Source organism: Pecten maximus, chromosome 4 (assembly GCF_902652985.1).
Source record: "Pecten maximus chromosome 4, xPecMax1.1, whole genome shotgun sequence".
Taxonomy (NCBI): Eukaryota; Metazoa; Mollusca; class Bivalvia; order Pectinida; family Pectinidae; genus Pecten; species Pecten maximus.
The window spans coordinates 11,120,978-11,134,188 of NC_047018.1; the positions used below are offsets into that span (position 1 = coordinate 11,120,978).

The 13,211-nt window shown below is 33.0% G+C and overlaps 1 protein-coding gene across 1 annotated transcript in view; it reads left to right on the plus strand.

Moving 5' to 3' along the window:
• Positions 1–13,211, plus strand: part of LOC117325220 (protein Hook homolog 3-like) — a 44,369-nt gene that overhangs the window by 21,567 nt on the left and 9,591 nt on the right. The window contains 15 exon segments of the mRNA XM_033881309.1: positions 2,061–2,209; positions 2,594–2,650; positions 2,898–2,981; positions 3,230–3,324; positions 4,229–4,255; positions 7,919–7,998; positions 8,166–8,230; positions 8,415–8,498; positions 8,834–8,876; positions 10,715–10,800; positions 11,029–11,193; positions 11,705–11,841; positions 12,265–12,405; positions 12,703–12,771; positions 12,773–13,004. Of these exon segments, the coding sequence (XP_033737200.1) occupies positions 2,061–2,209; positions 2,594–2,650; positions 2,898–2,981; positions 3,230–3,324; positions 4,229–4,255; positions 7,919–7,998; positions 8,166–8,230; positions 8,415–8,498; positions 8,834–8,876; positions 10,715–10,800; positions 11,029–11,193; positions 11,705–11,841; positions 12,265–12,405; positions 12,703–12,771; positions 12,773–13,004 (1,514 nt within the window).

Genomic DNA, 13,211 nt, shown 5'->3' on the forward strand with positions numbered 1-13,211 from the left:
ATATATACTGTATGTGAGAACTCTATTGGTAAGGTGTCACTACAATATATACTGTTTGTGAAAACTCTATTGGTATACGGTGTCACTACAACGTATGTTCAACTACAATATATACAAGTTATATCATACAGTTTGTGCTGTATCACTATACACTCATACCTATATATACTATGAATGGAAGTCTGACAGATATATATCACTATACACTAGTACCAAGACTGTATAGAATGAGAGTCTGAGAGGTATGTTTACCTTGACTTTATAGAATTGAAGTCCGAGAGGTATGTTTACCTTGACTTTATAGAATTGAAGACTGAGAGGTATGTTTACCTTGACTTTATAGAATTGAAGTCTGAGAGGTATGTTTACCTTGACTTTATAGAATTGAAGACTGAGAGGTACAGTATATATACCTTGACTTTATAAAATTGAAGTCCGAGAGGTATATATACCTAGACTTTATAGAATTGAAGTCCGAGAGGTACAGTATATATACCTAGACTTTATAGAACAAAAGTCTGACAGATATAAACTGTATCATTATACACCTCCAGTACATAGACTGTACAGAATTAAAGTCTGACAGGTCTATACTGTATCATTATACACCTCCAGTACATAGACTGTACAGAATTAAAGTCTGACAGGTCTATACTGTATCACTATATCTCCAGTGAAGGATTGATTATAATTGAGCCTCAAGTACACGTGTATCATGACTAACCCTGCTATTATGAAATGCGACTAGGCTCACATCCGGTTGTACTTGAAATGTATGTCATCAAGAGCTAGAGCCAGTGCTACATCTAGTGTACTTATAAAAACCAAGATCATAGACTTCATAAGTTAATTTACTAGATAATCAAGCAAACTAAACCAGATAAAATACTGATACCCTTGATTACTTCATGATATTAATGTGTGATATGTACTGTTAGATAAGATATTAAAAACACAAACTCTTTGAACTGCTGAACATTTATATATTTTGGCTTCCAACAACTTCATCTTAACTTTCTCACAAGCCTGAAATTCAATGGAACCTTTGGTAAAAGTATCAAATTTGGAGGCATAGTCTGTGTTTGTGAATTAAGGAACATGTTGAGTGATCGATACACATGTGTCCTGCTAGGATAGACAAAACCTGTGAGATTATCATAAACAATATTACTGGACAGTGTTAACTTTTACACAAATGTGATATATAGATGATATTGAATGGTTTCCCGTTTAATATAACATATATTTCATGAGTATGACAGAATATCGATATTTTCACGAGTGTGAAGCACGAGTGAAAAATATCGAAATATTCTGTCATACGAGTGAAATATGTGTTATATTTAACAGGCAACCATTCAATTTTCTTTTTATTGCATTTCATAAACTTATGAACAAAATTAAAAACATCAAAAAATTAATAGTGTCAAAAAGTGGGGGAATCAGTAATGACGTCATCTCTTTGTGACGTTACTCCACGTCAACTTGACGGTGACATTTTGAAAGGACTGTTCAACGCAATTTAAGAGTTTTCTACTGTTACAGGCGAATCTGTGCATGAATAGCTAACGTCAAGTGAATATTTTGTCAAAAGATACTGAAAATTTCAGAAATACAGCAAAATAACCAATTTCAGAAATATAGCAAAATAACCAATTGATCTATCTCCGCTTCGATTGGAAAAATCAGCAAGTTTCAACGAAGTGAATACAAAGGTCCGGTCTGATTGGTCAAAAATGGAAAACTTATATTTTCACTGCCAAATCTTATATTTTCACTGCTGATCACTGCAGTGAAAATATAAGTTTTATTAGTTTGATAAATTTCTATATTTCACTGGCAAAAATGCAATAAATAAGTCTTAGTAGTGGAATTAAGTTACTATCATACCTTGAGACATGAGTGCAAATATGATTAACTTTTCCATGTTATGGACTCAAAATTGAGACTCAAAAAGTGATGCACATTTCACATTAGAAATCAAATTGTTTTGTACTATTTTCAGTCTGAATAGAACTTATATTCTCTGAAGTTTTATCATTGAATTAATCGTTTATTAGGTGAGCACAGTAATGTGTCAGAACTGGGCCGCCTGCTTCAGCTGATTCTGGGATGTGCTGTCAACTGCGAAGCTAAACAGGAGTACATCCAGCGCATCATGTCCATGGAGGAGTCGGTACAGCATGTTGTAATGAATGCCATACAAGAGGTAGGTCATCATGACTAGAGTATCTGAATATCTGATATTGTGTAAAACACATCAATGATTATTGAACTGAGGGTCACACATAAAGAGATAAAATACCATGACCAGCACTTTCTGTTGACAATTGACATCTTGCAATTTTGAAAGTCAAATCATCAATCTTCAAGGTCAAAGCACATGTCAAATATCCTTAAAGACAAATTAAACTCAATTCAAAATCTGGGGAGTAAAAAACATAACTCTTAAGAGTCAATGAAATCTAATTCTTGGGGAGTCAAAAACATCACTACCAAAGGTCAAATGAAATCTAATGCTCAGTAGTCAAAAACATCACTCCCAAGGGTCATTTAAAATCCTTGATGACAGTTTTTTTTGTTTTTTTTCCAGCTCATGACGAAAGAAATCACCACCAGTAGTGACGGTGAATCAGAATTAGCGGAACAGGTAATTAGATATTGATTCAGACAGATAGCAGTGGGGATGTGTTTTATATAGATCTGTCATTACCTAGCTGTATTCCACTGCTGATTACTATTTAGTATTCAAAAGATACATTCCCCTGTAGTGATTAGACCCATTGATCTCAGGTAAATATCTATGGAACCATTTATTCAACAGAGATTCTTTTTTTCACAAACCAGTGAAACATCTCTATTAAGAAATGAGATCTAACAATTCAATGTTACTACAGTTGCGACGGACAACTGAAGAAATGAACAGTGCACTGGAGGCAAGAGAGGAGTTGACACAGCGATGCCATGAGCTCGACCAACAGGTAAAATGCTGACAAATGTCAGGAAAATGGCATGCATTTTGAGCAAGGGGATATAACTCTTTCAGAGGTTTTTGTTCCAGTAGAATAATTAAAAAATTGCTGTAAATTAAGTGACTTTCACGCCAGAAAAAATTACAAAACTAAAAATGAAAAACAGAATTTAAAATCCCTAAAATGATAATTAGAACATTGAAAATTATATTCCTCTTGTGATAATCTGTTTTGTGATGTTAAAAACATTTTTACAGGTGGCTGGTTTAATGGAAGAAAAACAGGCATTAGTGTTTGAGAATGACAAATTAAACGAAAGGCTAAACTTAGCAGAAAACTTGGATGATCCAGCGTAAGTAATTTTGTTTAGTAACAGCACAGCCAGATGGTATAGGTTTACACCACAAACAGTTCCTGCTAACCCTCTCAAAACATACACTTTCATTTGCCAACAAATTGGAATAAAGTAATTACCATGATGATATTAATATCAAGAAAAGTTTTTGGACAAGTGTGAATATTTGTATAATATAAGTCTGGAAAGCAATGTACATGACTTTATAAACATCCAAATTAAGGAGCTATAAATAATTGACTTTAAATTGATTTCAATAAACCAAGAAAAATAGAAATTGTCTAACCTTTCTCTAACAGCAACAGTTCAGAATACCAGAATAATTTTCACAGGAAGTAAAAATAGTACCATATAATGGATGAATGCATGATTTATATATAATTTCCATATTATTTTGTATGTGATGTATTTATATGTACATGACATCTAAAATATTTGACTTATTTGTGACAAGCATTTTTTGTAGCAATTTACAATTGATTTGCTCTTTTGGATATAAATACTGTACACTATTTTAGGTTTTGATATATATTTATAGATATAATTATATATACACACACATGTATATAATGGTTTACCAGTAACTGGTTCAAAAGTGATAATTATTTGTTTTAAAGTTTATATAGTTACATACTCACTACAATTCCTGGTACTACAGGTACCTCTAGATGTGTATGATATCGCTGCACTTTATTTAATAAATTGATATCATTTTAGTCATAAACAGCTATGATATGCTCTGTATTTAATGGTGTGCTTTGCTAATTTTGATTTTATTTTGAGAGTCTCAAGTTAGTTAGATTTTGATTTAAGTTTGCTGCACTGTGTTATGGATTAGAGGATCTATAAGGATTATTTCAGCACAGCTGTAATTTACCTGTAACGATTCTTCCTTCACCAGGTGTGTCAATTACATTCTTCAGTCCAGGTAACAGAGCAATAGTGTTAATAGGCATTTAACGAATCTTGCATGAGGAAATAAGCAAGTCCTATTTTCCTAAATAACAGAAATATTATTCTACCAATAACCAAGTGGTCTCAGAAATAGTCTCAATTTGATAGATTTTCTTAACAAATCAAATTCTACATTAGCCAAATGAATGTCAGGGGTGAAAGTTTATATCAAATTTTTATCACATTTTAATTTAATAATTTATCAAATTTATGATAGTACATATTTTAGATGAAATCATAACTGGTTGAAAAATACAACGAAATGTACATGATATACATGTATAATTTTCCTGAATTATCAATTTGAGACCATTTCTCTGAGATATTAGTTACATTGAGAGAGTAACTAGACAGTTTTTTCTGTATATGTATGTCTGTAAGAGACAGAAGAATTAGGTGTATAAGTGAATCAGAGACATGTTTGATGGTATGGGAACAACTGATAATTACACAGAAAGTTTGTGAGCATGCCTGTTGACATAGTCTGTCCCAAGTAGGTCTGGGGACAACCAATAGCATGATCTGACAGGCCGTGGTCTGTGTGTGTACCAGGCTGTGTTCCCCTGATGATACTCAACAGAAATGATATTTGACTGATGAACACTAAAAAGTCTTGTAAAATGTCGTTAATGCATTATTAGTAATCTTTAATCCAGATCTGTATCCTGACATCTTTGGACTTCGATAGAATGACAGTGTTATTTTCTGTGTTAATTTCAAAAGTATTGGGTTTGTAGTACAGCTTTTTTGTACAAAAATGTTATATTTTTACATAAAAACTCCCCTAGGATAATGCGTACAGTTTCCGGATTACTGAATAGTATATCTCATGATCACTGCTGTTTTAAAATCAACACTATCAGGTTTTTATACATTTAATAACAAGTAATATCTAATAATTAATTGATATTAGTACTGTTGTCCTATTTTGAAACACAAAATATTTATCAAGGAAAAATTAATACAATTCATGTACAATGTACCGCCAGGGTAAAAGATTATAATTATTGTATTGTGTCCTTTTATTACCTGCCTGGCTAGCTGACTTTGGCCTTTGACCCTACTTACAAAGCATGTCATGTCTCTGGACAGCTATTTTTATATGGACTTGAGATTTAATTGGATATATGCTTGGGCTTCAGACGTTTGTGCATCAGATACTACTAGTTTGCATTTGGACTCAAACCATGACAGGAATGGATATTTTCGTTCGCCTCAATAAGTTTACAAGTCACATCACAGACAAGACTAAATACAGACACTGTAAAGTACAATACACACAACATTGTCACATCCTCACTTAGTAACGCTGTGAACAGTTGTTGAGGACAGGCAATATATATATAGCTATGTACGACCCCTTTATTTGTCGTGTTACACCAGCCTGGATTGTCAGTGTGAGACCCCCACCTCAGGGTAGACCAGATTCAGATTTGTAGCTTTGTAAAAACAAAATCATGTGTATTATATATCTGTTTGGCATATATTTCATAAACTTTTTATATGTTTTATATTTCTACATTTATATTTATACATCTGGAAATATCTACTTTACATGAATTTATATTTTTTTCTTTTTTTTTCTTTTTTTTCTTCAGAATTTAGTATAATGTTTGATCTTGCTTATTGTAAATAGCACCAATCCACTTCACAGTCAGTATAAGTAAAAGCTGTTTAGACACTGACAAGTCTGGTAAAATAATATCTGGAGTGTTGTGTCACCTAGCTAAAAGCAATGTAAATTTGTTTCCACCGTATTTGTATCTAAGTTGAAATGAAGATATAATTGTTATAGTGGTTGAATACTGTTATATTATTAGTGACTATCCTATTAGTCTATACATATATACATTGTAGCTACTTTTACTGTACCATGACCAGCTTTATAGACCGTATTCTCCTATTTCTGAGTGATGTGTAGCTATTTTTGATGTATTGAGACCAGATTTGTACAGTATTCTTACTAAGACTTCTATTTCTAAATAATGTAATTTTTCTTAACTTCATAAAAAGTCATTAAAAATTTTCTAACTAGAATTTTTAACCATTCAAATAACACTATTTCTGACTCTTTTGATATTTCAAAATATTAATTGATTCTGATTTTTCTTACTAGGAATTCAACCTAATTAAAAACAAAAAAACTGGTTGTAGTTATATTATATAATTGTGCATACTATTTCCAAGAAAAAAAAAATTCAGATAAAATGTAAGTTTTAAGTATCTTCTAGATTTTACAGGTAAAACATGTTTCCAAAGATTGATCACATCATATTCTTGAATATCTATGCCAGCCAATTTTCTCCAGCTTCTTCATTTATCTATATCCCATTACTATTACTGTATACACATGCATTGAATACTGCTTACATTTTACCTCCTTGGGATAACTGTGGGTTCAGTACCCTGTCTCTTATTGTGTGCTTTTGTGTAACACTGTATAGTATTTATTGAGATTTTATTCATAATTGTATTCGTATATAATATATATCATTTTCAAGATTATTTAACTTTTTAATTTGTCTTTAATTTGCTTTTTATCCAAAACCAATTGTTATTTTATAAATCAATGGCTTGGCCTTGTATGATGTAATCGATCATAGATAAAATTACTGTATATCTGTTTTAATAAATACTGAAATTTTTAAGAATTATTTTATTGTATTTTGTGATTAAAATTGCATTTTTATGGAATGATGGACTGAAAACCCCTTAAGCGAAGTCTTGTTCTAACTAAAGTATCCTGTCTTTCTAACATTTTGCATTTGAATTTTGGGATAGGTGTAAATTTGATAGTGGCATGTGTATACTTTAATGTAGCAGGCACTGGAATTGATAAATAGTCGTAAATCTTCAAGATTCTATCATTATAAAAAACAGTATTCCTATCACAGTGTAAGCATATGTTTGTACAGTTGTTATCATATCTTTTAGACCAGCACCAAGTAGTTAAAGCTGTCATTGATATCACCAATACTAGTCATATTGATCATGGATGCTGTCATTGATATCACCTGATACTAGTCATATCATGGATACTTCAGCAGTCAATACCAGTGTCAATGTTGGGAAGGAATTCTGATCTTATGACATATAGATAGTTAAGACTCTTCCATTACATTATTTCTGTGTCATTCATTCAAAGTATTGATAGTTTTTCAGCAGTGATGTTTGTCTTAATTAAGCTATAAATACCAAAATAAATTGCAAAACATTTTCGTTTCTGTTTTCCCTATTTAGTCTGGAGCAGATAGGACAGAGAGCATAGGATATAACTACAGACTGGACTCTGACATATCTTAGATATCTAAAGACAGTTTTACATGTTAATATATGGATGAATTACATGTACAGTAAATAACAGGAGTCCACGACAGTATTTAACAGTTTATTATATATTAAGGACCTGGCTATCCTGTTGATATAATATCCTGAATACATTAAAAACCACTAGTTAATGAGCTTACTTGGGTATGAGGTACTTAGGACAGAAGATTGTGATCCTCAGGTGTTTTGTGTGGAGACCTTGATTTAAAAAAAAAACAATGTGACTACAGCCAGTGTTTGTAATGACGTAATGTTTATATCTGTTTCACAGTACCCCGCTAATGACCTTATGTTTATATCTGTTTCACAGTACCCCGGCCGGTAAGAGGTTCCAACAACTACAACAACAGGTTGATAAGCTGCAGGAAGAGAATTTTAAACTGGAGTCGAGTGAGTAAATTTTGTAGTTACATCTTACTTTTTTAAGTATAACTGTTTTGTAACTGGTGTTTGTCTACTGACCTAGAACGCCTTTACATCAATACACAGATGAATGACAATAGAACGTCTATTCCATTTGATATATTTAATTTAAAGTAACCGTTGCATCTTTTCAGGTCGAGATGACATAAGAATCAAGTCTGAAATTCTTGCAAGGGATTTTTCTGAAATTAAACAAAAGGTAAGTAAATAAAAACCTGAATAAAGAAAAAATTTATATCATCAATCTTTACAAATTACTCACTGAATATGCATTGTAGTATAACTTAATGGGAACTATTGGTTTGGGGTATTAAGGAAGATCTTTGTATGTATATGTGGAAGTAAGTACCTTTTGATGGTAAAACTGAGGTTTATGTCCCCAGAATGTCGAGCTCACGGCAATAGCAGACGAGGCACGTTCTCTAAAGGACGAGGTGGATGTCCTTCGTCACACATCAGAACAAGTTGTAAGTATTCCCTGCAAATCACAACTGTTTATAATTTGGCTGATGTTTTTATTATGAAACAAAGCTTTTAAATCACTGTTTATGGTTGATGTTGAATGTTAATGATTTTCCATACCAAACGTCATCTTGTCACTCATCATGTACCAAGGCAGCAGTATACTGAGTTTTTATACTGAGATTGGTCAGACTATTTCGGTTACACAACCTGTATGTAGGTATAGCCATGGTATTGATTTGCTATATTAAATGTTTGAATTGTGGAATGCTATAATATGGTAAAACCACCATCTCCATTTTCATCAGATATTTTATAAATGTATGCATTTCCTTTTCAGTCTAAGTATGAATCAAGTATAGAATCTTACAAGAAGAAATTAGGTAAGTTATACCATTATGTATACCATTATGCTTCGATTATGTTTTATTAGCTTGTTGGGACAAAGTCCAGGGGAGCTATTGCTATACTGTTGGTGGTGTCGCTGCTGTTTGTATACAGCTAGGTTAAAGTTTACAGTGTTGTTTCAATACTAATGAGGATATAGCTTAGGTATTTTATATGTGTGTTCCCTGTGAAAAGACGTTTCCATTGGTACTACATTGTGGACCTGCTAACCTTGACCATGACATTTGACCTAATTTAAAAAAAAAAAAAAACTACAACCTTGGCCACAGTATATATGTTAACCATACATATCGGACACGTTTTCTTTGTGACAAGACCTTTCCATTGGTATTACACTGCTGACCTTGGGATTATAGGTTTTTATCCATCTGACCTTGGGATTATAGGTTTTTATCCATCTGACCTTGGGATTATAGGTTTTTATCCATCATTACACTGCTGACCTTGGGATTATAGGTTTTTATCCATCTGACCTTGGGATTATAGGTTTTTATCCATCTGACCTTGGGATTTTAGGTTTTTATCAATCATTACATTACTGACCTTGGGATTATAGGTTTTTATCCATCTGACTTTGGGATTATAGGTTTTTATCCATCATTACATTACTGACCTTGGGATTATAGGTTTTTATCCATCTGACTTTGGGATTATAGGTTTTTATCCATCATTACATTACTGACCTTGGGATTATAGGTTTATATCCATCTGACTTTGGGATTATAGGTTTTTATCCATCATTACACTACTGACCTTGGGATTATAGGTTTTTATCCATCATTACATTACTGACCTTGGGATTATAGGTTTTATCCATATGACCTTGGGATTATAGGTTTTTATCCATCATTACATTACTGACCTTGGGATTATAGGTTTTTATCCATCTGACCTTGGGATTATAGGTTTTTATCCATCTGACTTTGGGATTATAAGTTTTTATCCATCTGACTTTGGGATTATAAGTTTTTATCCATCTGACTTTGGGATTATAAGTTTTTATCCATCTGACTTTGGGATTATAAGTTTTTATCCATCTAACTTTTGGATTATAAGTTTTTATCCATCTGACTTTTGGATTATAAGTTTTTATCCATCTGACTTTGGGATTATAGGTTTTTATCCATCTAACTTTTGGATTATAAGTTTTTATCCATCTGACTTTGGGATTATAGGCTTTAATCCATCATTCAGTTTGTCACTTCATCTGGTTCATAATTCATTTGCTGTTTCTTCTTTATTGTCAAATTAAGCATCAGCAATAGTGTCCCATTTGACTCTTTGTTCACTGTGTCACATTATGTATGGGGATACCTCATACATGGTATTTCCTACAGATGCTAACTTTAGGATACATATACTTCTTGGGATATAGTATTTAGTCATGAAATAGGTATACCCACTGTAGACGGAATTACTTCCCTTTATTTGTTTGCCTGCACTATATCGGCATTTGTAATTAAGAAATACTGTACCCAGGTATGTACCTGTCACATTCTACATTGTATTAGGATGAGGACTACAGAGTGATTGGACCACTGAGTACCTTTTCCTTTCTGTGTCACCTTTACCAATGTAGATAATATCAAGTCATAATGTCCTTACATCTGTTGAACATTTATTTCCACAATATAACTTCACTATTTCTAACCTCATCATCAAGCTGATTACAATTTCTCTACTCTAATTATTATCTCATATCAAAAAGCAAAATTTAGTAAATGGAAAAGGATCATCAAGAGTCCAGGTCATTAAGGTAAATAATTGGCTTTGGTTGGAGCTGCTAAAAGTAAAACGTGTTTTTCTACCTCAGATGAACTTAGTGACCTGAGAGGCCAGCTGAAACTGCTGGAGGAGAAAAATACCAAGTATATGACAGAACGTCTGGAGCTAGAAGAGGTAAATTTGATACAGTTTAGTTTAGTTTTGATGTTGAAATCAATAATGACAATTTTAAGCTTTAAATTAGTAAACTACAAAATTAAACTTCAATTAAAAGAAAAAAGGCAGCTTTTTACTGGTATTTCATGATCAGCTTAAAGTCGTTTTCTTATTTGATAAAACTGTTTATTATTTTCTTGTTCAAACTTATCTTTAATTGATTTGATAATGAAAATTCACCAACAGGAGTTGAGGAAGGCATCGTCACTGAAACAACAGCTTGAAGGTTACAAACGTCAGGTCCATGAGATCCAGAACAAACTCACTGAGGAAACCAAGCGAGCAGACAAGGCAGACTTTGAGGCCAAGCGTGCACAGGACAAAATGTCTACCCTTCAACGGGAAAAGGAGGTGAGACATGCTCAGCGAGCCAATCATGATCCGACACAACATAGTTACTTCTAGACTCTTTTAAATAAGTAAAATTTAAAATCTTAACATTTGGTATCTCACATATTAACGATAAATTAAACATGGTATTATCTACAGCATTATGGCAATGTAAAATGTCTTATTTTTTATATGAAAAACAACCACCCACAATATTGTCATGACACAGTGGTTATGCATCTTTAGCTAGTTTGTGAATTTAAGGCCTGAAGAGCTAGGGTGTGGGTGAAAAATTACTTTGAATTCCTGCCTTTTTGTAAATTTGTCATTTGTTTTTAAATGATATTTAGTACATCTATTGTAAACCTAATGTAATGTCAATGCTTCTTACCTTTTCCCATTCTATCTAATACAAAAAACTGTCGATTTGAGTGTACAGTTTGATAAAACATTATGTTATTCTACAGCATATTACAATGTACAATGTCCGTGATGTAGTGGTGATAACTATAATGTGATAATGATGTCTCAGAGAATGGTTGAGGAGAGAGACTCCCTGAGGGAACTCAATGAGGAGATGAAGCTGACACAGTTACAGAACATGGAGGAGCCCGGGGAGATAGCTACCTCACCCAGACTGGAGATGTTATCACTGCCACCAGAAGTCAAGTAAGGCTGTTTCTTATCCCTGATTTCAATATGACCTTCAGTGTACTCATATAGGGACAGAATCACAAGTTAATTAGATTGATGTAATTCTAAGTGTTATATACTGTATATAACCCCCATGCATGTTAATTAGGAGTGCTGCTGGAGTCTGTACATCTGACTGTCCATTTGTGAGCAGATGTTTCTTATACAGTATTCCATTTAACCTCTCAATGAAACTTGATGCACATTATCTCGCTGAAGAGTTATGTCCCTTCTGTCATATCCTTACAAAGCACTACTACTCGATCAATATATATATGTTTATTAAATGTAATCCAACTGATCAATACCCTTATCCCCACTCTCCTCCCACATATTCCGACCTGGAATAGACTTTTGTGTTGTGCAACAGTGAGGTTTAGTACCAGATCACTATTGTAGGGAGAAGCTGCTGAGGCTGGAGCACGAGAATAAGATACTGAAACTGAGGACCTCTAATGACGACAGTGAACAGGCACCCATGTTACAGTCTATGCTTGATGATGCTAACGCTCGCAAGAATGAACTTGAGACTGAATTACGGTAACCTTTTGTGCATTTATCACATAAACAATTTGTACATTAACTTGGTTGAAATGTTTTACTGATGAGGTGACAAATATATTAAAAGTGAATTAAGGATTCATGATATTTGTATTCAGGCTGTAATACAAATATACTGATAATATCATACTGTAATTATAGTGAATCAGTGTGTTTGTTTGCTAATTTGTTTTCATGTTATCATTGTTTTGTGATTTCATTGTTTTTGAATTTTATGTCCCGAAATAGAATGTGATGGTAGTATTAAATGTTTATATTTTCTATATGTAAACACAGGATAGCGAATCAAAGAATTATGACTTTGGAGGCTCAAGTTGAAGATATTCAGGAGAGTCCAGACCACGACATCAAACGGGGAAATGCTGGAGATGAGAAAAAAAATTAACGAACATATTAAACGAACTCAAGATATTGAAAATGTGCTTCAGAAAAACAAAGAGACAATAGGTGACCTTGAAGCAAGGTTAAGTAGTAGTGTAGATAGGGTTCAGGAGCTACAGGACCAGCTCAATAAAAAGGATGATGACATGAAGTTAATGGAGGCTAGGTATAAAAAGTATCTGGAGAAAGCTAAGTCGGTACGTACACCTTGGAGTAGGTACTAGCACTACATGGCTGTGTAGTACTAACTAAACATTTACGATGTTACTGTGTGTTGTGTACCGTCTGTAGACTAAGATGTCTGATATCTAACATTGACCATGGCATTGATTGCTATTAGTTTGATGCTGAATGTACATAGTATGCCTTTATTTTAAATATGATTTCATTTTGATATTGTGTGT